The sequence below is a fragment of the Mustela erminea genome, chromosome 1, assembly GCF_009829155.1.
Source record: "Mustela erminea isolate mMusErm1 chromosome 1, mMusErm1.Pri, whole genome shotgun sequence".
NCBI classification, from domain to species: Eukaryota; Metazoa; Chordata; class Mammalia; order Carnivora; family Mustelidae; genus Mustela; species Mustela erminea.
Window position 1 is genome coordinate 6250516 of NC_045614.1, and position 26795 is coordinate 6277310.

At 45.2% G+C, this 26795-nt stretch overlaps 2 protein-coding genes across 2 annotated transcripts in view; one reads left to right on the top strand and one right to left on the bottom strand.

Annotated features, from left to right (window-relative positions):
• ZNF557 (zinc finger protein 557) overlaps positions 1-12795 on the bottom strand; it is a 28082-nt gene extending 15287 nt beyond the window's left edge. Inside the window, exons 1-5 of the mRNA XM_032309860.1 lie at positions 12707-12795; positions 11591-11679; positions 3780-3876; positions 3182-3270; positions 2442-2568 (exon numbers count right to left, since the gene is read on the bottom strand). Of these exons, the coding sequence (XP_032165751.1) occupies positions 2442-2568; positions 3182-3270; positions 3780-3810 (247 nt within the window). The 5' untranslated portion in view covers positions 3811-3876; positions 11591-11679; positions 12707-12795. The remainder of the gene's footprint in view (positions 1-2441; positions 2569-3181; positions 3271-3779; positions 3877-11590; positions 11680-12706) is intronic.
• An 11791-nt stretch (positions 12796-24586) lies between these two features.
• MBD3L1 (methyl-CpG binding domain protein 3 like 1) lies at positions 24587-26795 on the top strand. Its single transcript, XM_032360329.1, has 2 exons — positions 24587-24711; positions 25964-26795. The coding sequence occupies exon 2, from the start codon at positions 25982-25984 to the stop codon at positions 26615-26617; it is 636 nt and encodes a 211-aa protein (XP_032216220.1). The 5' UTR covers positions 24587-24711; positions 25964-25981; the 3' UTR covers positions 26618-26795.

Here is a 26795-nt window from a genome sequence, read left to right on the forward strand (position 1 = left end):
TGAACCATGAGAGACTATGGACTCTGAAAAACAATCTGAGGGTTTTGAAGGGACGGGGGGTGGGAGGTTGGGGTACCAGGTGGTGGGTATTATAGAGGGCACGGAGTGCATGGAGCACGGGGTGTGGTGCAAAAATAATGAATACTGTTATGCTGGAAATAAAAAAAAAAAAAAAAAACTGTTACGAGATGCAAAGATATTCTTTAATGATAAAAAGGTAATTCATCCAGAAGATGTAACAATTACAGACTAATAAAAACAGAATTCTATAGTACTAGATTTCAAACTGACATAATTGAAGGGAGAAAGAAATGGAGAGTTCTATAATAGTTGCAGACTTGAACATCCCACTTCGAACAATGGGTAGAACAACTAGTTAGAACGTTAACAAGGAAAAGGAGGACTTAAGCAATCCTACAAACTCACCAGACCTAACAGACATATAAAATACTCCGCTCCACCACAGAATACACATTCATCCATATACATATGGAACCTCCAGATCAGACAGACCATATGTTAGGCCATAAAATGAGACTGAATAAATTTAAAAGCAGTGAAATCATAGAAAGTATTTTCTCTGAATATAATAGAATCAAATAAAAAAATTAGTGACAGAAAGATGTGTCTTGGAAAACTTGATACTGTTAAGGTGACAATACTAACCAAAGTGATATACTGATTCAGCACAATCAGCACCAAAACTCCAACAGCTCTTACTTGAATAAATGGACAAACTTGACCCTAAAATTCATGTGGATTTGCCAAGGATCTCAAATAGAGGAGTCTTGAAAAGGAACAAAATAGGAATTCTCACAATTCCTGACATCAAAACTTAGGTCAAAGCTGGAGTACTAGACACGCCGCAGCACCAGCACAAGGAGACACAGAGATTAACAGAACAGGATCAAGTGAGCGTAAACCCATATGTCTGTGGTCATTTCAATTGTCAAAAAACAATTCAATGGGGGAAAAAACAGTCTCCTACAGAAGTGGACACTGCTGCTATAAGCACTGGGGTACAGGTGTCCCTTTGAACCAGAAATTTTGTACCCTCTGGATAAATACTGTTGATAGGGTAGCTCTGTTTTTAACTTTTTGAGGACTCTCCACCCTGTCTTCCAGAATGGGTATACCAGTTTGCCTTCCCACCAAGAGAGCAAGATGGTTCCCCTTTCTCCATATCCTCACAAACACCTGTTTCTTGTGTTGTTGATTTTCGCCATTCTGACAGGTTTGCGGTGGTACCTCACTGTGGTTTTGATGTGTGTTTCCCTGATGCTGAGTGATGCTGAGCACTTTTTCATGTGTTTGTTGGCCATCTGGATTTCTTTGGAAAAATATGATTTCACTCATATGTGGAATTTAAGAAACAAAACGAACAAGCAAAGGCGGAGGGGAAGAGACACACAAACCCAGAAACAGACTTTTAACTATGAAGAACTCTGGTGTGCAAAACATACCACCACATGGGAGAAATTACTTCCGAATCATACTTTGGATAAGGAATCAGCACTCACGATATATGACCAATCTTTATAGTCCAAGAACAAAAGATAAACAACCGAATTTCAAATGGGCTCGAACAGACACTTCTCCACAGAAGACCTACAAACCGCCGACTACTTTGTGAAAAAGTGCTCAGCGTCATTGGTGATGAGGGCAATGCAAATCAAAACCACCACGGACTCCCCCTTCGCAACCATGAGGATGGCTACACCCGGGAAAACAAGTGTTGGGGGGATGCGGGGAAACGAGAGCCCTCACACCTCCGCGCAGCTGCCGTGGAAAATGGTGCGCAGCTCCCCAAAAGGCTAAACGTGGTAACACATGACGCAGCCTTCCCCTCCCAGACCCGTGCCCAGCAAAAGCAGAAACACGTGGAAAGGACAGCCTGGACACAAATATTCACAGCAGCACTGTCTGCAACAGCTGGTCAGTGCGAAACCACCAAATGCTTATCAACCAATGAATGAATTTTAAAAATGTGAATGTGATTCAGTCACGACGAGGAATAATGAGCTGGTACAGGCCACGCCATAGCTGGACCTTGAACGACTATGCTGCGGAAAGCAAGAAGCCAGACAAAAGAGATCAGATCTTGGGGAACGCCGATGATATGAACCGTTCTCAACAGGCGCGGCCACAGAAACAGGAGGCAAACTAGTGGCTGCCGGCGGGGGCAGGGGGAAAGGTACCGGGTACTGAGCACTTCGGGGGGCGGGGCTGAGAGGGGCTGACACTGTTCCCCATTTGGACAGTGTTCTAGCTGCAGGGCAATGCCAATGCAGCAAAAGCTGCTGCGCTGTACGCTTTAGAATAGTTACAATGGTGAATTTTATGGTATGGGAATGTTCTGACAATTAAAAAAAAAAAAAAGGACAAAAGGAAGTCTTGTCACCTGAGTCATTCAATAAACGCAGGGCTGAGGCGGGGCTTACCCAGGGATGCCAGGTTCCTGCAGTTCTCCCGCATCACGTCTCTGTACAGTGTTCTCTGAGAGGGGTCCAGCAGTGCCCACTCCTCCTGCGTGAACTCCACGGCCACATCCTCGAAGGTCACCAAGTCCTGAGCCGTCACAAGAATCAAGGCTTAGCCAAGGACTACCCCCACCAAGTTGATAAGGGGACAGGAACAGAAACGGGGAACCCCAAGCTTAAGATACACGGGCAGGGTTCTGAGCTGTGCTCTCCACTGCTTCTGGGCTCAGCCTGCAGTGCTCCTATCTACTGACGCCCACTGCCAAGGTGAAGCGTACCTCTAACACATAGGTGAGTCCCTTATTCCCGGGAAACTGTGAAATCCTGCAGTCTTATCTCCCTCAGTCTCGGGGTTGAGCATAGGCCCGGGACATGGCAGATGCCAGAGAAATACTTGGTAAATGAATGAGTGATTTCCTCACAGCCACCATCAATCACTTGAGTCTAGGACACTTGAGTTTACCTTCCCCTTAAAATTCTCAGTGGGACAGGACGTAGCCAGTGACCGTGGAGGAAGCTTTGCTGCATAGAAAGTGTTGACAAACACGGCAGCTGGCTGGGCAGCCCCTCACCCCCATCAGATGCCCGGAGACCCTGCGCTGCCCGAGGCCTGGTTTGGCTGTGGGGCTCCAGGTCACTGAGAGATAATCCGACCGCTGATCAAGGGAATGATGATTTGGAAACAGGAGTATCTGACTCACCGGTAACCAGCTTGTCAGGAAGCCATGCACCGACCCTTCCTCCTCTGTGCATCCTTTTTGAGGAGAGGCTGAGAACAGGGAAGGCTGAGCTGGAGAAAAAGAAATGAGTCCGAGGAGGTCGGGATGGCTCTGTATTCTAGCACTCACCTGTGTGGGGGCTTGCCCACCTACCTGTAACTGACCATACCCCAACACACACACACACACACACACACACACACACACACACACATGCACATGCACACGCATGCACACACAGCCTTCACAGGAGGCCAGAGCAGAGCCCTGTCTCACCAAGGCCAAGACTCTGACTGCACTGGAGGAAAAGGCGATGACTGCACTGGAGGAAAAGGCGATGATTCCCATTTCACAGTGGAGGAAACTGAAGTTCAAGGGCCAGCACTGTTACTTTATCAAGTTTACAGAAAGAATTTGAGGCATAATTCAAAAACTCCCATATTCACCACACAGGTGACATCTTCACAGTCGCCCAAACCAGCAAAACCCCAAATCCCAAGAACCACATGGGGCCCCTGTGCTTCCCGCTCTGTGGTGCAGGGGCCTTTAATGCTTGGACTCTGGGGACCCCCGAGCTTACCACAAGTGGGGGACAGAACCACGGCCGCCATCCTGTGAATCAGACAGAGAACCCGGATGCTCCTCCTCTCCTCCCCACCGCGCACGCAGGCCAGGTTCTGGAAGAAACGGGGAAACAGGAGCCTTCACAGCCTCTCTCCCTCCCCAGGCTACTGAGGACGGACCTGTCGCAGCCTGCCCACCGTGTCCTCCTTGGAAGCACACGTGGGGTCTCCAGTCCTGGGTCTTTACTTTGCTCAGAAGGGGATGAACGCAGGGCATGTGACGGCAGAACTTGTCCTCTTGTCCTAACCGGTACGACCAGCACGGGCCTGCGCCGCCCCCAGGGAAGCCTCAGGCTCACCGAGTCTCAGGGCACGTTCTTCCCATCCAAGTGCTTGTTGCACACACAGCCCCGGCTGCGACCCTTTACCAGCTGGACACGCTGGCACCTGCCTCCCATCAGTCCTTCCCCCGCCAGTCCCACCACCGTCAGATGACGTCAGAGGGCGAGCGGATGACCCTCACTGGGTATGACGTCAGAGGGCGAGCGGATGACCCTCACTGGGTATGACGTCAGAGGGCGAGCGGATGACCCTCACTGGGTTGCGAGGTTCCCCCATCCACGCGGGCCGCACCTTCCTTCGGCACCACCCTGGACCCTGTCTTTCCGGCCCCGTTCTACCATCTAGACCAGCAGCTCAGAGACGTCTCTCTGAACCCAGCCTCCCAGACGCGCCCTTGTTCACTCCGCGTCTCTCTACCACACAAAGGACTCGGTCCAGCCGCTCTCCTGCTCCTCAGGCAAGCCTGTCCTCCCTTCCCGCGTCCCACACTTGGATCTCACGATCTCATCTCTCCGCCCACCCTCACGCCTGCCCAGCAGCGCTCCCACCAGGCGCGATTCCAAACCTCTGCCTGCTCTGTCGTGCTGCCACCTCTAGGGCAACACGGTCACAAACACGCAGAGCCCCTGACCCTGCGCGGCACCCTGTACGGCCGTGCAGCTCCCTACCCGCCCACCTGCTCCCATCTCTTTACGCCCCACATGCCCTCCCTTCTTCCCTCCAGAGGAACCAGCTTCCTAAATGGTCCTCGGTGACCCAAGCCCATCCGCGTGACAAGAGTACCCTGGAGGTGACTCGGAGAGGAACTGAAGCCTCCCTCTGACAGCAGCACCGGTGTGCCGGCCTGGAAGCCAACTGCCTTGGCAGAGAACCCTCAGCGCCCGGCAAGACTTCAGATTGCTGCAGCCCCAGTGGACATCCCGCCGGCAACTCATCAAGTCCCTGAGCTAGAACCTTCTAGCTGAGCTGCTCTGAATTCCTGAACCACAAAAACCATGAGCGATGCCACATGATCATTATTGTCTTCAGTCGCTGAGGTTTGGGACAATCTGTCGGGGGACAACAGATAAGAAACACACCCTCGCTTGCAGCAGCTGGTCCTGCCTCCTACTTCTCAGAGTAACCTTTACGGGAGGAACTCTACCTGCCCACGTAGCACACCCCCCCCCCCTTCCAGCGGCCGCATGCACCACGGTTCCTGCCCTCCCTCCTGTTCCAGACTTGAGCTGCCCCCGTTCTGTATCAGGTCAGGGTCTGCGGCTCTGTTCTGGGCTCTGTCCCGCCTGCTGTTCGAGGAGCTGCGCACAACGGACTGTCTCATGCCTGCCCTGCCCTGCCGGCCCCACCACTCTACTGGACCCTTTCTTACACCGTGGAAACCCGATGCAGTGTTTTTCAGTAGTGAAATCAATCTATCTTCCGTTTTCTCTCTTTTACTGCCCAGCCCCTCGCTCTCTGATCCCAGGCACAGGGGCTCGCTCTGACTCATTTCCTCGCATCCCACCTCCTCCTCAGCCCAGAACCCTCTGGTTTTCACCACTACCATTTCCAGGACAGGACCCTTGGTGGAACCTCCCGCGATCTTCTATCTTACTCATAATAACAGAGATGCACACGACAACTACACAGATAACTTTTTTTTTTTTTTTAAACCTGTCAGATCAACAGACCTAGTGGACCACATCTCCTCTTGGCAAGCCTGTCTGGAAAGGCACGCTCATACACTGCTGGACATAATTCCCAAGGAAGGAAAACTGCCAGCTGCAGGCAAAATGCGGCAACATTTACACCTTCCCTGCCAACCACAATCTAGGAACCTATCTCAGGATACACAAATACTAAAGGACAAGGACACAAATACTAAAGGTCAAGGGTGTGATGATTCACCCCGGCCTTATTTAGAATATCAAAGGACCATCAATAGGGAATCAGCTCCATGAACTAGGGACTACCCATAGAATGAAGATACTCTCCCAGCCAAAAAAGAAACAGATGATCTGTAGGTATTGATAGACATTCTCATCTCCAATAAGTTTAAGTGAAAAAAAATTAAATTAGAATTAAGTGAATTTAAAAATTTTAAACTAAATTAAAATTAAGTGAAAAAAAAAAGTTTCAAAGCAGTATCATCCCTATAAAAAGGGATGTTTCCTAGGGATCGAATGCCTCCTTTCCCTGGAGTTCAGGAATCAAATGTAACTACATAGAACCCAGCTTCTTGAGGTCTGTGTGCCCTCCCTGCACCCAACAGATCAACGCAATAAAGGCTGCTGAGTGTGAGCAGGGAGGGGAACCTGGGACACTAAGAGTCTGGGCCGGGTGGAGAGAGCGTTCAGGGCCTCTTTGCCTCCTGGGCCTGTGCGGACAGATTACCGCCCCCTGTCCCAAAGGTGTCCAGACTCCACTCCTCAGAATCTGTGAACGTGTGAGCTTCCACGCACAAGGGATTGTGGAGCTGTGATAAGGAAAGATGTGGACAGTATCCAGAATTATCCGGGTGAGCCCAAGGTCATCACAAGAGGCCTTACAAGAGGGAGGTAAGGTGGTCAGGTCAGAGAAGGCGCTGGGATGATGGAAGCAGGAGTCAGAGAAAGAGGCTGGAAGCTGCTACCTACCTACACCGCCCCGCCCTGAAGACAGAGGCAGGAGCCACCAGCCAAGGAAGGCAGGTGGCCTCTATGAGATTTTAAGGGCCTATTTAGCCAGAGCAATTCCATCCGATTAAACAGTAATTTTGTTGTTTATTCAGTAAAACTTAAACTGATAACCTCCCCCTCACCCCCACGCCCCAGGATTTACTTAAAAGCAAGTCCGGGAAACCAGTCCCAGGTAACAAAGCCCAAATACAAGGGCCGGTCAGGCCAGGTGGAGACATCTGATCAGTGGGGGCACACACTGTCTCCCTAGCTACCAAAGAATGTGGGCCCCACCTTTTGGGTGCCAATTCTGACCAAGGTGATAGGCTAGTTCAAATAGCTACTATAGAATAAATTGTGATTCAAATGGTCACTTGTGTGTGACCGAGCATGACTGTGCAGCTTTCTCTGTGTGTTGCAATCCCATCGGTCACCTGTGTGTGGCCAGGCTCAACCACATGGCCCTTGCCCTTTAAAAGTTAGCCGGTAAGGCTGGGAGGGGTCGTCCTCTCTTTAAGAGGCAGCTCTGACGGGTTGGTTTGATTCTCAATGCTTGGCATGAAATAAAGCTTTGCTTGACTTTCGCGTTGTATCAATCAGTCTCGTTCCTTTGATTACGGACCCATCAAGATGGAAAAGACACAGGAAAGGAGTCTCCCCTAGAGCCTCTGGAAGGAATGCAGCCCTGATGACCACTGAGGGTCTGCCTTCCAGAATGGGAGAAAAAATCCGTGTTGCTGTCCGAGTCTCCGGTCATTTGTTCCAGCAGCCACAGACCACTGCTGTGGAGCCTCCTTCCCTTCTGCAGCGGCAGGGTGTCTCCTTTCTCCCCACCAGGGACCCGATCTGCACTTTGGAAGAGCCCAGTCACAGCTGAGCCATGAGAGGGCTGGGATCCAGCCGCTCCCGGAGCCCCTGAGGAAAAGCAGGCCAAGCAGATACCTGGGGCACTTTCAGGCTCTCAGGACCCCATCAGGGTCTTCTGACAGGTGACATGTCACAGGAGGGCAGAGGGGTCTGTGCTCAGTTTAGAGATTCAGTGACGCCTGCAGCGGATGCATGTCCATGCTGGAAGAAGGTTGGAGAGGATGGGCCATCTGGAGCCAGTGCTGCCCAGCAGAACTTTCTGGGATGCCAGAGATGTCCTCTAACTCTGCTCTGTCCAGCTGGTAGCTACAGCCACATGTGGATACTGAGCCCTTGAAATGTGGCCAGGACGAATGAAAAAAAAAAAAAAACGAAATTCTGATTGTGTTTCTTATTGGTTTCATTGAAATAGCTACAGGTGACTCGTGGTTCCCGCAGTAGACAGGGAAGCCGTGGACTGCTCAGGCCTGACTTCTTCCAGGATGCGGAGGAGGGGGCCTATGAGTGGCAAAGCAGGATGAAAGCATGGGCCTGGGTGAGGGGGAGGCCTGTAGGTTCGCATGGACAGGAGCTGGGGGCAGAGAAAGGGCCCGGTACCATCTGACAAACGCAAGCACGAATGAAAGCATCGTTGCATTTTCTCAGTTCTGAACTCCCGGGTCTCCTCTTCCCACTTCTTTCCTACTCCACAACCACCATCGGGGCTTAGGGAACCATCACCTTATCCCTTCACTTCCTCTTACCATGCCCGGTCTTGCCTCTGAAGTCTTCCTTCTGAATCCTGAAGTCCATTTTAATCCACATGCACAGACCAAAGGTGAATCACCTCCTCCCGGTGCTCACATCGCTACCATGTCCTCTACTAGCCCCAGAGCAGAGTCCAATCTAAGACCTGACCTAGTCCAGCCTGCCCTGCTCTGTGCTCCCCACTTTGCTGGCTCGGCTCAGCCATTCAGGTCTTCCCAGCTCATGGAGGACACAAGGCTCTCTCTCTCCTGCTCTGGGGTTGTCTTTATGCCACTCCCTTTGCCTGAAATGCTCTCTTGAAAATACTCCCTTGCTCCAAAAACTCTACAGCTAGCTAAATCTGACCCCAACCTCAGCCCTGAAGGTCAATATCAGCCCTTCTCAAGGCCTCCCTGTTCCCTCGACTGAGTTCTATGTGCCAAGATCCCACATCACTCCTGTCATGAGTTGTTTAAAATCACAATTCCTGGGGGCCTGGGTGGCTCAGTCGGTTAAGGGTCCTCCTTTGGCTCAGGTCATGATCCTGGAGTTCCAGGATCGAGCCCCACACTGGGCTTCCTGCTCAGTGGTGAGTCTGCTTCTCCCTCTGCCTGTCACCCTGCTTGTGCTCTCTCTAGTAAATAAAATCTTAAAAACAAGTAAAATAAAAAAAGTGGACTTTTGGAACTCCATCAGGATCAAAAGCTTCTGCACAGCAAAAGAAATAGTCAACAAAACGAAGAGGCAACTCACGGAATGGGAGAAGATATTTGCAAATGATACTACAGACAAAGGGCTGATTTCCAAGATCTATTAAGAGCTCTTCAAACTCAACACCCCAAAAACTGATAATCATGTAAAAAAAAATGGGCATAAGACATGAACAGACACTTCTCCAAAGACATACAAATGGCGATCAGACACATGAAAAAACGTTCATCATCACTAGCCCTCAGGGAGATTCAAATCAAAACCACAGTGAGATACCACCTCACACCAGTTAGAAGGGCCCAAATCAGCAAGACAGTAAACAACAAGTGTTGGAGAGGATGTGGAGAAGTGGAACCCTCTTACGCTGTTGGTGGGAATGCAAGTTGGTGTAAGCACTTTGGAAAACAATGTGGAGATTCCTCAAAAAATTAAAAACAGAGCTTCCCTATGACCCTGCAGTTGCACTACTGGGTATTTACCCCAAAGATACAGATGGAGTGAAAAGAAGGGCCATCTGTACCCCAATGTCCATAGCAGCAATGGCCACAATCGCCAAACTGTGGAGAGAACCAAGATGCTTTTCAACAGAGAAATGGATAAAGAGGTTATGGTCCATATACACTATGGAGTATTATGCCTCCATCAGAAAGGACGAATACCCAACTTTTGTATCAACACGGACAGGACTGGAGGAGATTATGCTGAGTGAAATAAGTCAAGCAGAGAGAGTCAATTATCATATGGTTTCACTTACTCATGGAGCATAAGGAATAACATGGAGGACATTAGGACAAGGAAAGGAAAAGTGAATTGGGGGAAATCAGAGGGGGACACGAACTATGAGAGACTGTGGACTCTGAGAAACAAACTGATTGAGAGTTTTGGGGGGGCCGGGGGGATGGGTGAGCCTGGTGGTGGGTATTAAGGAGGGCATGGATTGCATGGAGCACTGGGAGTGGTGCATAAACAACGAAATCTTGGAATACTGAAAAAAACACAGAATTAAATTAAAACAATTAAGTAATTTTAATTCCCTATTTAATTCTAATTCCCTATTAGAATCTAAGTTCCATGAAGGCAGAACAAGGTCAGTCTGGCTCTCCCAGGTCTCTGTTATCTGGCCCAGGGCCTGGCTCACGGAGAGCATGAGCCACGCTGGTTTGTCTAGAACTGTCCTGGTTTGAATACTAAATGTCCTGTGTCCTGGTAAGCCTGTCAGTTTCAAATAAACAAGGAGGGTTGCTCGCCATAAACTGTGCACTCAAAGAATATCTACTGCATGACAAATAAACACTCTCTTCCAAAACATTACAGGAAATCTAGAATGAAATTGGGACACACGTGCACCCATACATGGAATTAGTAAAACCCAACAACAGAAGACTACTTAACAGGATCCTCTGTAACATCAATTACCAGACTGTTATTTCAGAAGTTTTTTTTTCTTTTAAAGATTTCATTTATTTATTTTAGAGAGAGCACAAGTGAGAGAGATCACAGAGGGAAAGGGAGAAGCAGACTCCCGCCTGAGCGGAGAGCTGATGTGGGGCTCAATCCCAGGACCCTGTGATCACGACCCGAGCCGAGAGCAGATGCTTAACCCATTTAGGCACCCAGGCGCCTCTATTTCAGAAAAGTTTTAAGAAATAAAAGTTAATTCCTGCCAGAAGGCAAGGTAGAGAGGACAGTCTTTGTGGAAACAAGTGCCCTACCTTCAACACACAAGTTGTTGGGTATTCCTCTAAATAATGTTAAATCTCATTATAAAAAAAAAAAAATCCATTGCTGGTCAATTCAATTTTAAATTTCTGTTACTAACATAAAGAAGTTCAAAGAATTTTTCCCCCAGATGTCCATATATTTTTAATCCTTGTGGAGCATTTATAGGGCTTTAGATTTCAAACTGAACGGGTCTCGGGAACGCTGCTGAGAAGTCCTGCTAATCTTTAGTGGGAGAACTTGTAATATTACGTATACATGTAAAAGTTTTATATATTTATCCTTACATATAAAATCCTGAAATTTTAGTAGGACAGAATGCAAGAAAATCTGTATTTCTCTACCATTACATTTAGTGATTTACATATTTGTTTACTGTGTCCTTGTTTGCATATAAATGTATTTATTGCCTTATTTCCATACACATAACCACACTCACCTTAGTATCTTTCCTTTGAACATAATCCATCAAACATACAAATAATTTTTCTTAAGATACCCTCACTCGGGTATCTGGGTGCCTCAGTGGGTTAAAGCCTCTGCCTTCGGCTGAGGTTGGCTCAGGTCATGATCCCAGGGTCCTGGGATAGAGCCCCGCATCCGCATCTGGCTCTCTGCTCAGCGGGGAGCCTGCCTCCTCCTCTCTCTCTGCCTACTTGTGATCTCTGTCTGTCAAATAAATAAATAAAATCTTTAAAGAAAAAAAAAATACCCTCACTCTTAGCGGCTCTTTTGTGTTTACAGCCTGAGTACAGGGAAGCCCATCAACAGCTCATCTGCACAGTGGAGGCTTCTGGAACCTGTTACAAGTTCCTCATGGTCCTCACCTGGTCACAAAAATCCACAGATCAGTGAGACTGGTGGACCCTGAAGCTGGTTTTAACACAAATTTGAGTTCAAGAGATGCTTTTCTTGTCTGGGGGAAAAAAAAAAGACACAAAGATCGTTTTTGAGGCCTTTTTATAGAGAGTAATTGTTCATGGATAAATAGACCACCCATCCGTCTTTTTTTTTTTTTTCATTTATTTAAAGTGTAAATTTTGGCAGTGACTGGATTTACCAGATTCCCGACCAGCCATCTGCACCCCAAGTGGAAGAAAGCAGCATCATACTGTGTGTGCATCTGACTTACTCAACTCATCTGGCTGGATAAAGATTTTATGGTGACTATATATATATACACTTTATGTTTTTTTATTTTTTTAAAAAAAGATTTTATTTATTTATTTATTTGCGAGAGAGGAGGGGAGGAGGAGCGGAAGGGGAGGGCGAGGGAGGGAGAAGCAAGGAGCCCAGAGGGTTGCTGGATCCCAGGACCCTGAGATCCTGTGACCCGAGTGAAACCCCGGGGTCTGACGCTTAACCGACTGAGCCACCCAGGCGCTCAAAGATGCCAGACACTTTCAACCGGGCTTGTCACTTAGGGGGCGGTAAGTGACTCAGCTGACTTTGAAACAATTTCCACGGCTGACCCAGGATTTCAGAGATGTGGGGGCCCTACAGCACGAAGTCCCGAGCCCGGCACTACAGATTTGGCATCGTCTTTTGGAGGAGGGGTGCTGCTCCGTGCACCGTAAGATGCGGAGCTGCAACCCCGGCCTCCGCCCGCTAGAAGCTAGCTGCGCCTCCCCACACCCCCATTAGTACAACCAAAACAATGCCTCCAGACATTGCTCAAAGTCCCCTGCCGGGGCAAAGCCAGCCCTCAGAGGTGGGGGGGGGGGCGGCGGTGCCCGGAGTCGGGAGACACCGGCTTGGGACCGACCTGAGGAAACAGCCCAGGGGAGGAAACGGGACTCCGGCTGGGGACAGAGGGACGCGGGGACGCCAGAGCCCGTGTCTGGAAATGCTCGCGGCCCGTGCCCCTCCCTGGGCGCCTACCGGAAGCCCCGGTCTGCCCGCCGCGCTCCGAGTCCGGCCCCTCGCCCCGAGGCCAAACATACCACGTGAAACCGGTCCCCCGGGGAAGAGCGCACTCCCCACGCAGCAACCACCCGAGGCTTCTTCCACGGCACCGCCCCACGCTTCCGCTTCCGGTCTCGGGCTGGTCGCCTCGCGCCCCAGTTCCGGTCTCTGTGGAGCCGCCGCGGAGAGGGAAGTTTAGGGGATCTGAGTTGGGTCGGGCGGGGTCGGCCGCCGCGTATCGCAGCCGCCGGCCAGGATTTTTGGTTCAGTGAGGGAGGGACCCACCGCCTCGGGCAGGGTTAGCACCGGGAACGGAGACCAGCCCTAAGGGGCGGGGCTGTGGGCAGTGCCAGGTGTCGGGGCGGAGACCAGGTCTGGGGGGTACGGCTGTGGGCGGGAACAGCGAGAGGGCGGGCGGGCAGGTGGGCGGTGACAAGCCCTGGGGCGTGGCAATGGGCGGGGTCGTAGTCGAGGGGAGGTACGGCGGGCGGAGACCAATTCCAGGGGCAAGAATGTGGCCGAAATAAGCTTGGCGGGCGGGACTGTGGGAGGAAATCAGCTCCGGGGGCGCGGCTGGAGGCGGGGCTTCACGTGTACCTCTGGACTGCACCAGCAACAGGATGCATAAGAAAATTTTCTGCAATCTTTCCTCCACGTTTACACAGCCTCACACATCCCTAAAGAAGGACTTGTACGTAGTTAGGGCTTTTATTTTTTTGTGCATGTTTGCTGTCTTAATTTCTTTAAAAATGGATTATGTATGCACATAGCTCTACAACTTGCCTTAGAGATCTAATGCTCTTTTAAAAATTTTGGTGGGACAGAGAGGGTACTAGTTCATAGATACACATACAGGAAAACTTTAAAAAACGATACAGAGGAGCGCCTGGGTGGTTCAGTCAGTTAAGTGTCTGCCTTCGGCTCAGGTCATGATCTAGGGTCCTGGGATGGAGCCCCAGGTCGAGTTCCCCGCTCAGCAGGGGGTCTGCTTCTCCCTCTCCCTCTGCCTGCCACCCCCCTTGCTTGTGCTCTCTCTCTGTCAAATAAATAAATAAAATCTTTTGAAAAAGATGCAAAGTCAGTAAAATATCCTCACTCCCAGCACTGTTTCCCAGTCCTTTGCCCAGAGGTAAATATTCTTTCCTCCTCTATCTTTTTAGATATAGGTGTATATGTATGCGTATGCTCAATCCCAAAAGGGATGTCGGCGAGTAAAACCTGGAACTGATAAACTGTCCCATGCACCTGAATCTACAGAAAAGAGATTTAAATTTCTGGTGGAGAGGGATAAACCAGAGATGAACTGATTGGAAAAAAGAAAAGAAAGAAAAGTTGACAATTTAAAAGGTCAAGACAAAAAAATTAGAAAGAGAATGTTTTCATCATATCCTACCTGGTGTGTCAACAGATAAGATTCATATGTCATAAGGTGCTAAACATTTATGTAATAAAACAATAAACATCAAAATTGGTTTCTCATAATTAATTATATTGGGTAAGGGAAATTATGTTTTAAGATATGTAAGAGAACTACATGCAATTTTTTTCAGAAAAATTATTAGAAAAAGTCAAAAGCTGAAAAATGAAAACACTGCATAAGGGGCTAATTTAAAAATACAGAGTTATAATTTACAATAAAGAAGTTGTTTCTGAGAGTCAGAAGTGAGGAGGATAGATTTTCATTATAAGACTCTAAGTATTATTTAAGATATAGATATATAGACAGACAGAAACACACACATACATGCACAGAAGCCTGAATTTGTATTCCAAAGGGATCATCAAACTGTAAGAAGAATTCATAAAAGTGATCCACTTTGCAACAACAGAATATATTTTGAAAATTTCAGTCTTCAAGCATAAAAAAAGCTATAATCATCCTTGTGGAAAAATGAATACAGCATTACTTTCCAATGCACATGATGATAAGCATTTTATGTATATCACTACAGAGTATTTTCACAGGAAATCTATAAGGAAGATGCTATTATCTACCTACATTTTACAGATGAGGGAACTGATAGCATATTGCTAAAAGTTTCATATTTCATTGAAATCTAATAGATATTGTCTCATTTTAAAATTGCTTATTGAATTCTTTTTTCATTAATAAAACAATATGTGCTATTCTAACAAGCAAAGGGTATATAAAAATGATTTAGTAAAACTACAGTTTTCTTTGGATATAGTTAAGTATAGCAATCACTTTATTATTTTTCTGCTCTCTGCCTCACATCTAGGAAGCTACTTCCTATCCTAAAGATTTACTAGAAAACTACTAAATAAGAATTAGGAAACCCTTATATCATATGCAAACTTCCTGAACCCCACAAAGAGCCATTATGGAAAAATATTTGGTGAAAAAATCTTAAATTATTAATGAACTGATATCAACACAAATCACAATGAGGCAAGATTTATTTGAAGAGTAGCAAATATTTAAACTTTAGAAATTTATAAAGGTACTTTGTTACATTAGATGATGTATATAAGAATATTTTTTTCAATCTCACTGAGTGCCAGGAAAACATTTGAGAAAATGCACTGCAGCAGTATTTACAATATCCAAGAGATGGAAATGACCTAAATGTACATTGCTGGATGAAAGAATAAAGAAAATGTGATGTGTTCATACAATGGAATATTATTTGTCTTAAAAGAGAAGGAAATCCCGTCATATGCTACAACATGTGTGAACTTGAGAGCACCATGCTAAATGAAATGAACCAGTTACAAAATGACAAATACCACATGATTCCACCTATATGAGAACCCTAAAGTAGTCAAACTCATAGGAATGAAGATAAATGGTGGAGGCCAAGGCTGGGGGTGGGGATTGATGGGGAATTGTTTGGTGTGTGTAGAAGCTTCGGTCATGTGGGCTGATTTGGGGTGATTCTAAGGCTCTGTTGCAGGACAACATGCATGTGATTAATAATATTGTAATATACACTTGGCAATTGTTGTCAGGATGAGTTTTATGTGATGGGTCTTTTTTCCATGATAGAAATATTTTGAGAAATGCAATATCCATTTCTAATACAGAACTCACAGAATGGAAAGGCCTTCCTTAATTTGGAAAACACTAAAAGGGCATTAAGACCTGTAGGAGTTTCCTGGGTCTGCCAAAGCAGTCTTGCATACTGGGTGGCTTGAACAACAGAAATTTATTTTCTCAGTGTGGAGGCTTGAATTCTGAGGTCAGTGTGTCACCAGAGTTGGTCCCTTTTCAGGATCATGAGGGAAGACTCTATTTCAGGCCTCTCTCCTCAGCTTGTAGATAGTTGTCTTCTCCCTCTGTCTTCACATGGCCTTCCTGCTGTCCACAACTTTGTCCAAATTTCCACTTCTAGTAAAGATACCAGTCACTTGGGTTGGGTCTGTTCTGCTGACACCATTTTAACTTAATTAACTCTATAAAGACTTTATCTTCAAATGCATTCTGAGATAAGGGAGTTAGGGCTTCAATGTAGGAATTGTGGGGGGAGGGGATGGTGAACACTTCAGCCCAAAGCCATCACTAATGGTTAAGGAGTGGAACAACTCCCAATCTGTATGAGACCAGGACAAAGATATCTGCAGCATCATTAATGTTCCTAATGACAAAATAATCTTCCCAGGAAAACCTGGAGGTTCTACTCACAATTTGGTTTCTATTTTATTTATTTTTTTAGAGAGAGTTCACAAGCCGGGGAGGGGCAGAGAGAGGGGGAGAGAATCTCAAGCAGACTCCCTGCTGAGCACTGAGCGCTACATAGGGCTCAATGTCACGACCCTGAGATCATGACCTAAGCCAAAATCAAGAGTCAGACACTTAATGGACTAAACTACCCAGGCATCCCATCACAATTTGATTTATAATCGATAAGCTTATCATGGTGACTGCATAAATAGCTTTTTATACTTGAGGATAACACATTGTGTTCTAATAGATAAAAACAACTCCTTTATTAGATCAACAAAAACATGAAAACTATGAAGCAAAAACTTAGGAACAAAAAAGAAATACTCAAGAAGTAAAGAAAAAAAATGTGGCTCCAGTTTTGGGACAAGATGATATAGACTCACTTTCCCCTGTTTCTCCCTGCTAAACATAACCTAAAGTCTTGGAAAAAAAATCAGCAAATAACTGTATGAAGACCAAAAAATGGAAAGAGGAAGGTGGACTGGCTAAGGACCTCAGCACTTGAGGAATGACACAGTGACAAGTTCCTTACATTTTTTAAGAGTTTTCCATTTACCCAATTCTGATCACCAGAGATGCCTGCAACTTGGAATCACCAACAGACCCAGGCAAAATAAAAGCCCTTAGACAAGCACGTTCTCTTTGACTACAGGGTCAGGTCATGGAAAACTCAGCAGGGCAGGAACATTTTTTTTACCATACCCACCCTACCCCACCCAGAGTCTGTGCTGTCAGTGGGAACTGAGTGGGGAGTAATAGACACCTATCTCCTACCATCAATATCAGGCAGCCTAGGCAGGCACTTTCTTAACCTGGTGACTTAGTCTCTACTGACTCCCTGATTCAGCAGCAACAAATGCCCCAGGAAGACACTTTTCTGTGCCACCAGCAGCATCAACAAAGAGCAAGTCAGACACTTGGGACTCTTGCCACCCATTGGGCAACAGCAGGCATCCCAGGTGGGTGCTTTCCTATTCCACTGGCAACATCAGTGGGCACAGAGTTGGGAGTCTTTTTTATTGTCTCCCACTGGTGCAGTAGAAGATAGCTTGCTGGATCAGTATCAGGGGAAAATGCATAGGAAGTCTGGTCACTCACTACCCATCCCCCATAAGTGGCATCAGCAGGCAACTCAAGGTTTCACTCTCTTTCCCAGCTAGCATATTGTCAGTGGAGATGGAGTCTGAACTTCCATTCCCTTCCAGGGGTGGCACGTGGCATCCGTTATTCACTGAATTAAAGACAGAGAGAGGATCTTGGAGAGGAAGGAACTGGAGAAAGAACATGCCAACAGTCTATTTCAGATCAAAGAAAATTACTAGGGACAAGGGAATTACTTGATGATAAAAGAATCAGTCCACCAAGAAGACAGTGACTACAACAGAGAATCAAAATATATGAATCAAAAACTGATATATCAACAGTTTTACACCATAAAAAGATACCACACTGTACAACCTAAATATATACAAATTTTGCTTGTCAATCATATCTTAATAAAGCTGGAAAGAAGAGAAAATGTATGGTTTTATTGATGATAGATGATGGCTATATGCTAAAACAAGTATAGCAAAACATTATAATGGTAAAATCTATGTGGTAAGTATACAGGCATTCACTGTAAGGTTCTTTCAAGTGCTGTATTCTTGAAAATGTTCATAATAAAATCAAAATCTAAAATAAAGTATTAATATAACTGGAAGGAAAAAATAGAAGGATCCAAAATTACAACTGGGGACTTCAAAAGCCCCCTCAGAAATTTATGGCACTACTAGACAAAAAGTCAACAAACATATAAAGAATAAACAATGTCATTAAATATCCATATGAAATTAACATGATGTACTATACCTTGGCTAATCAAATTTAAGTTAAAAAAAGATGAAAATAATATAACATATCAAAATTTGTGACATGCAGATAATGCAGTGCCTAGAGAGAAATTTATAAATGCTAAATGCTTACATTAGAAAAAGGGAAATGTCTGAAATTGTTAATCTAAACTCCTACCTCAAGAAGTTTTAAAAAGAGGAAAATACACTCAAAGCAATCAGAAGTAAGGTAATAATGACAAAAATAACATCAATAAATTCTAAAACAAATGCAATAGATAATATAAAAAATGATAAAACTTTAAAAAGGAAATAAAATTCATGATTAGATAAAATAAGCTGTATTTATCAATGGTTTATAATAAAGAATTTATTTTCACCCCAAATATTTGATTTGATGTAATAAAGTTAGAATAGAACCATAATTTTTTAAAAGATTTTATTTATTTATTTGACAGACAGAGATCACAAGTAGGAAGAGAGGCAGGCAGAGAGAGAGGGGGAAGCAGGCTTCCAGCTGAACAGAGAGCCTGATGCGGGGTTTGATCCCAGGACCCCAAGATTATGACCGGAGCCGAAGGCAGAAGCTTTAACCCAATGAGCCACCCAGGCGCCGAAGGCAGAAGCTTTAACCCAATGAGCCACCCAGGCGCCCCAAACCATAATTTAAGATGAAGATGTTGATTCTCAAATTCACAAGGAAGTGAAGTTTTTCTTAAAGATTTATTTATTCATTTTAGAGACAGAGAGAGAGAAGGTGCATGCACATGGGATGGAGAAGGGCAGAGGGAAAGAAGCTTCAAGAAGACTCAGAGTCCCACACAGGGTTTGGGGTAGAGCTCTATCCCAGGACCCCAAGATCATGACCTGAACCAAAATCAAGAGTTGGATGCTTAACGGACTGAGCCACACAGGTGCCCTGGGAGTGAAATTTTTCAAAGGGAATTAAGAACTCTCTCTCTCTCTCTCTCTCTTTCTCTCTCTCTCTTTTTTTTTTTTTTTTTGCAGGAAGAAATGAACAAGGGAAGATATGGAAAAAGTAATATACCATGACATTGTCTAAAGTTTGTTAAGGGAGGAAAAATACAAACAAACTGAAGAGGGATATGGAGGTTCCAGAAGCAACCCCTTGTATATATGAGAGTTTAGTATTTGAAAAAATTTAGCATTTCAAGTAAGTTGGAAAGTGATTATTTAAAATTGAGGAGAATATATAACATCTTTTAAAAATTGACTAGTGTCTGCATTCAGAAAAAGTTTTATTTTATTTATTTATATTTTTAAAAAGATTTTATTTATTCTTCTCCTACCCACTTAAGCCCCCATGTTGCATCACCACTTCCTCATATCAGGGAGATCATATGATAGTTGTCTTTCTCTGCTTGACTTATTTCTGCGAAGAAGACATCCAGATGGCCAACAGACACATGAAAAAGTGCTCCATATCACTCGGCATCAGGGAAATACAAATCAAAACCACAATGAGATATCACCTCACACCAGTCAGAATGGCTAAAATCAACAAGTCAGGAAATGACAGATGCTGGCGAGGATGCGGAGAAAGGGGAACCCTCCTACACTGTTGGTGGGAATGCAAGCTGGTGCAGCCACTCTGGAAAACAGCGTGGAGGTTCCTCAAAATGTTGAAAATAGAACTGCCCTATGACCCAGCTATTGCACTATTGGGTATTTACCCTAAAGATACAAACGTAGTGTTCCAAAGGGGCACATGCACCCGAATGTTTATAACAGCAATGTCCACAATAGCCAAACTATGGAAAGAACCTAGATGTCCATCAACAGATGAATGGATCAAGAAGATGTGGTATATATACACAATGGAATACTATGCAGCCATTAAAAGAAATGAAATCTTGCCATTTGCGACAACATGGATGGAACTAGAGCGTATCATGCTTAGCGATTGGGAGGGAGACAAACCATAAGTGACTCTTAATCTCACAAAACAAACTGAGGGTTGCTGGGGGGAGGGGGTTTGGGAGAAGGGGGTGGGATTATGGACATTGGGGAGGGTATGTGCTTTGGTGAGTGCTGTGAAGTGTGTAAACCTGGTGATTCACAGACCTGTACCCCTGGGGATAAAAATATATGTTTATAAAAAATAAAAAAATTAATTAAAAAAAAAAACCTAAAAAAAAAAAAAGATTTTATTTATTTATTTGTTAGAGAGAGAGACAGTGAGAGAAGGAATACAAGCAGGGGGAGTGGGAGAGGGAGAACCAGGCTTCCGGCTCAGTGGGGAGCCTGATGGGGGGCTGGATCCCAGGATCCTGGGATCATGACCTGAGCCGAAGGCAGATGTTTAATGACTGAGCCACCCAGATGCCCCCAGAAAAAGTTTTAAAACTAAAATTTAAATTTAACAACTTTACTAAAATAGTTCAAATACAATATGGAAAAATCATGTATAAGTTAGATTTTTTCACCCAAATGTGAATCTTTATACTGTCAGTTGATCAAACAAAACATGGAAGGTACGTAAAGGGTGGTCTGAAAAGCTCTTAGTTAGGAAATGAGTTTTCCAGGATAAAGGAGTGGCTGAAGCAATAGGGGACATACTTACTGTGTATTCAGTGGTGGAAGACATAGCTAGCTATGGCAGCAAACCCTCAAGGATAGCATTAATAGAGATGGAACACCAACCGTGAGTCTTGATCTTTGAGGGTAGGTGTAGACAGGGACTCTTATAAAGGGAGGGGAAAATCTGTTGATAGAGGCAAATAGTTTTGATTGTTTCCTAATATCTGAATGAAAATACATAAAATGTTTTATTTTTTTATTTTTTTTTAAAGATTTTATTTATTTATTTGACAGAGAGAGAGATCACAAGTAGGCAGAGAGGCAGGCAGAGAGAGGAGGAAGCAGGCTCCCTGCGGAGCAGAGTGCCCGATGCGGGGCTCGATCCCAGGACCCTGGGATCATGACCTGAGCTGAAGGCAGAGGCTTTAACCCACTGAGCCACCCAGGCGCCCCCCATATAATGTTTTATATCTGAGTGGTTTATTGTTTAAAAGCCTAAAAATGTGTTGGAGACTTAAGAGAGAAAACCTGAATGCCTATTTCCCCTGGGGCCCATTTTAATCCATAAAGCTCTTAAAGAGTAACTGGGGAGGAGGCTTCAGGGGCCTTCTTGGATAACACCACCAGAGGGAATGAGGACCCCCAGTTCTGCTCTCAAGATCCAGCACAGGGGAGCATCTGCATAGACCTCCAGCCAGGGAGGGAACAAGATGACACCTTGAGGGGTGGGATGTGGGTAGAGGTGCTTGGTACCAGGAACTCACCTTTCCATCCTGCCAGCCATGACCTGGGGTATAGATGTGACAGAATGCTAGGTCTCCTACACCTAACAACCTGTTCTTTTTTTTTTTTTTTAAGATTTTATTTATTTATTTGACAGAGAGAGATCACAAGTAGGCAGGGAGGCAGAGAGGAGGAAGCAGACTCCCTGCTGAGCAGAGAGCCCGATGCGGGACTCGATCCCAGGACCCTGAGATCATGACCTGAGCCAAAGGCAGCGGCTTAACCCACTGAGCCACCCAGGCGCCCCTTAACAACCTGTTCTTGCCCAGGCAGGCACCCTCCTTGTTTCCTGCCTTCCCCTTCCTTCTCCCCACCCCACATAGGAAGGGGTAAGGGGTGTGGGACTGCCCTGGTGGGATCACAGTTGTGGCTTGGCCTGGACTGACCTGTCCTGGGATGGCCTGTGTTACCTTAGGGTACCCTGTGGTGGCCAGAGGTGTTAGAAGTAAGGGTTGAGCCAATGTTGACAGGGACTGATAAGGCTCTCACTCTTGGGTCTTCTGAGGCCAGAGCCTCGGAAAATAGGGATACAATAGGATCGCATGTTGCTCTGTTGAGCATCTCTGGTCAAGTGAGTTGGATGAGGGGCTGTCTCTAGAATGTGGGTGCCTGATGATCAGAATTATGTTGGATTCTGTCACCAATGAAGTTAGGTCACTTTTTCAAAACTCTATTTCCTGAACCCCTTCTGTCATTGACACCACCCAAATTCTCCACTAGACTGTTGACTCTTCCCCCTCCTTGGCCATGTCATCTCCATAACTACACAAATGCCCACCCCACCACTGGCTGGGAATGTAACCAGGGTCCCAGCTTGGAGGAGTCAGAGCTGAGTTCAGTCATCTTTTTTCTCTGTCAGTTCCCTGTTCTGGAAAAGCCTTTGTGCCACTGAGGTCTCTCCAGTCTCCCAACTTGCACAATGGGGGATGAACTTGTATGAACATACTTTGAACTAGTATGAACTAGTAACTACTTCCCTCTGACATCACCAGGTGTACATGAGATTATATCTGCAACACTGGTGGGTTGGTGACACATGTATCTGATGAAGAAACTCAGAGGTGAGAATTACAAGAAGGGGATATAGTACAGGATACCACTCAAAACAGGCTTGGGGTCCAGCTCTATCATTTACTGGGTGTTAGACTTTGGACAAATTTCTTACCTTGTCTGTGCCTCAGTTTCTCTGTCTGTCATTGGCAATAACAAGTGTACCTACTTTGTAAGGTCATGGAGAGTTATTAAAGGGGATAGTGTTTGAAAATGCTTGGAACACCTAACGTATCTCAAGTGTTGTATCTGTATATTATTAACAAAATTTACAAATTCTTCCGGCAGAAGAAGCTCCAGAGGGCAAGAACTAGTGCCTTGATGTAAATAGAAATTACTCCACAACAGAGGGTAGATATATGAATGAATAGTGTTTATGAATGCATTACCTGTGTCACACATCCTCTTACTGATATTCCCAAGCAAAATCATACCCAAACATACCTGCTCTGTCTGGCATCCTTTTCTTTGATTCTATCCAGGTATCACTGGGGTTTCTTGGACCCTGTTAACCTTGCACACTACAGATTTTCTTCTCTGTGTTGGCAAATCCTAGTCCATGTCCAGTCTCTGTAGCTCTCAGGGCCTGCACCCTGATCCTTCTCTTCACCTGGGAGAGAAGGGTCACCCCCAGAGCTTGGCACATGGAGCATGAAGCTTGGAGAAAATGTTTCCTTGCCCTGTAGCAGATAAGAGAATGCCATGGCGGGGTGGGTTGTTGGGAAAAATCCTCCAGCTGTTGTCAGGGGTGGAACCAGGGGATTTGCCAGCAATAGCTGGTCTGGTTAATGGGCCTTGGTGGTTAAATAGTTGGGAGGGCTGGCATGTTTCAGAAGGCCTAAGGTAATAGGATCAATATCATGGACTTGCAATCAGAATCGGCCCAATGAGGCCATGTTAATCCAATCTCCTCTGTTCCCTGACTGACTCACAAATCCAGTAGTGATTTGATAATAATGATATTTGTGTTCTATCCTCTTATTTTCATTTATTGGGCAGAGTGATTATTAGTTACATTTCCTGTGTATTTTTAAAATGACTTTCCCTGAAGAAGTTTTCCAAACAAATTGAATTTATAATAGAACCCAATGATGGGCAACTCACAAAAGAATCTTGATGCATAATCTCTGGTTTGGCTTTTTCTAACTGGTAAATTTTATGGACTTCCAAATTCTCTCTTGAGATCAAGTCTAGTTTGGACTCTGTGGGAGTGGGACCTCATGGCATTTGAGAAGTAATGGTGGTACTCTGGGATGGTGTGTACTTGAGTGTGTATGTGTGCTGAATCTGCTGTCGCGTCGAAGTAGACTCTTCTCCTTGGGAGAATTTCCCCAGACATTTTGCTCTGGGCTTTATTTTTATACACGGCTTTATCAGTGCTGTCAATAGGACCACTAAGCACTCTACAACATGGATTCTTTTCAAAATTTAGTAGCCACCGGGGTGCCTGGGTGGCTCAGTGGGTTAAAATTTAGTAGCCACCTTTAAAAAGGTTTAAAAAAGGTGTGAAATTAATTTTAATAGTATATTTAAAAAAATTATAACCACGATATTTTTACCTGTGCTTGCAATCAATGTAAAAATTAATAGAGGGGTGCCTGGGTGGCTCAGTGGGTTAAAGCCTCTGCCTTCGGCTCAGGTCATGGTCCCAGGGTCCTGGGATCGAGCCCCACATCGGGCTCTTTGCTCAGCAGGGAGCCTGCTTTCTCTCTCTCTCTGCCTACCTGTGATCTCTATCTGTCAAACAAATAAATTAAAAAAATCTTTAAAAAAATTAATAGAGATAGTTTATGTTTTTCATGTATGCTGAATATCGGAAATTCAGCATTTTCCATTTATAACACAGTCTCATTTTTAAAGCTGAATCTTGTCGGATGTATCTGCTTTGTATTTAGATTGTATAGAAGTTTTCAACTTAAAGATCTTGTCATGTGAATACTGAAAAGTTCCTCCTGGGTCTAGTAACAAAGGAGTCATTGTGACCTTAACAGGGAAGAACCCACAGAATGGTGAGGGCAGATGGAAGAGTCAGGTGGTCTGAGGAAGTGCTTGAAGATGAGGCCCTAGAGGCACAGGATGGAGATGATCTTTTCTCTATGACTCACAATGAAAGGGAAGGAGTAGAAAGAGCCATTTCTCTGTGAAATATCAGGCAAGTTAAGGGAACTTGGATATGTATGAGGTAAAAAGAAAAGTAGGGAATGTTTGAAACAAGTTTTGTGAAAAGCCAAGGAGTAAATATGCTGACACATAAAAAATAGAGTAAAATTCCAGGAATTATGGATGCTTTGCAGTGGAAGCAGTTGATTCTGGATTTATAGTGGTTACCAAAGTATGTGTGCTCTCCTCAGCAGTTATTCTAAGACTAGCAATAGCTATGGTATGGTGGATAACCAGGGTCTTCCAGATTTGAAATTTTACAAGGCAGATACGATACGTGTTAAGGATTTCTTGATTATTCCAAGGGAATTATTGAGATCATAGACCATGGAATCCAGGATTGATAGGAATAGGAAAGAAAGTAAGGTGAGGATATGATGATCTGGCATCACTTCCAATCTTGAGGGACACGTAACATTGTATAAGGTAATTATTGTAGAAGTATACAACATTGCATATTGTATTTTTTGAGTGAAAACTGAAAATCAGGAATTTGTAGTAGGTGAATATGTTTTCTGAATTATTTATTTTTGACCATGACATTGTTGGTTGATATGAATGTCTGGGATATGGGAGTGAGTTGCTAAGAGTGGAGCAGATGATAATTACACTATTGGTTTAAGCTCTGAACACCAAGTGGTCAACAGGTAGACCAAATGAATAGTCACCTAACACAGATGGGTTGTGGGGCTGGAGATTTAGAAAAAACACTGGGCACTGTGGATCTAGGGGTGGGGGCGAAGAACAGGAATTGTATGGTTAAGAGTGACAAGGACAAGTGAGAATATATCATAAAAGAGAGGATCTTGTGGCTCCGTGGGTTAAAGCCTCTGCCTTCTGCTCATGTCATGATCTCAGGGTCCTGGGATCAAGCCCCACATTAGGTTCTCTGCTCAGCAGGGAGCCTGTTTCTTCCATCCCTCTGCTTGCCTCTCTGCCTACTTGTGATCTCCATCTGTCAAATAAATAAATAAATCTTTAACAACAATAACAAAAAGATGGTGAAGGGGAAATGATCTGGGGTAGGTCCTGAATTTTGACCTTGAATTTTCTGGTTTTCACCCAAATCTATTTGATGATATTTCTAGGACACAGGTCAGATCTATCCCCAGAAGTAGAGAAGGAAGGTAGAAGTACAAGATAACCAGTACGGTGTTCCCAAGAAGGCAGTCTTTTAAAACATTTTAAACCAATCTCAGGCCAATCTCAGGATTTTAAACCAATCTCATGATTTATTTTTATAGGGTAAAAGGAAAAGAAGTATGATGGTCAAGACTCCACAGAGGAAGCAGCAGGATTGTGGAAACCAATCCAAACCAAAGTCTTGTTTAAGTGTCTCAATCCCTCTGAGGATGTCCAGTTACATATTCAAGAGGCCAGTAACCAGAATCACATCCTATCCTGGCAATGAGGTCAGATGCCATCACTGGGAGGAAACCCTGGACAAGCCCCAGCAGATGTGCTGGCAGAAGAGGCTGCAAGGTCTCCAGGCCTGTAGCAGTGCAGGGGAACTCTTAAGCACTTTGGATCTTGCCAAAGCCTTGCAAAAACTTGTGCCTAGGTGCTCAGGTGAATATCTTCCAGGTGTTCTTGTAGGTGGTCTGAACCCCAGCCCCACGCCCACCCCTGCTGGGTCTTCAGATTTGGTAAAGGTGATTCCAGAAGCTGGTCTGGGTATCCCACAGCTTCTGGGCAAACACTTTCTGGTGACTGAGGAAGATATCAGGAAACAGGAAAGGAAAGTGAAGACAGCAAGAGAAAGGTTGGCCATGGCACTGGCTGTAGACAGACTTGCTAGAGAGGCAGAGAAAATGAAGGGCCAAGAAGCACATCCCGAAAAACACCATGAGAAAAAAGAGAAGCTAGTGCAGGTGAAATGGAGCATGGAACTTTATTAAGGTCTCTTTGCAGTGTCCATGGTGCCTTCATGCTCCTGAGCCCTCAAAACTTGTACTGGTACTTACCAGTGCAAAAATGTACTGGTACTTTTCTTATATTAAATTATTTTGTGTGACATAGACAATAGACACAGTGATCTTTTTGAGCTGCGAGATTGGGTTTCAGGTAAGGAGAGAA

What these genes read in the sequence shown, in the direction of transcription:
- MBD3L1 (XM_032360329.1), top strand. Translation starts at nt 25,982, where the DNA reads ATGATGGTCAAGACTCCACAGAGGAAGCAGCAGGATTGTGGAAACCAA.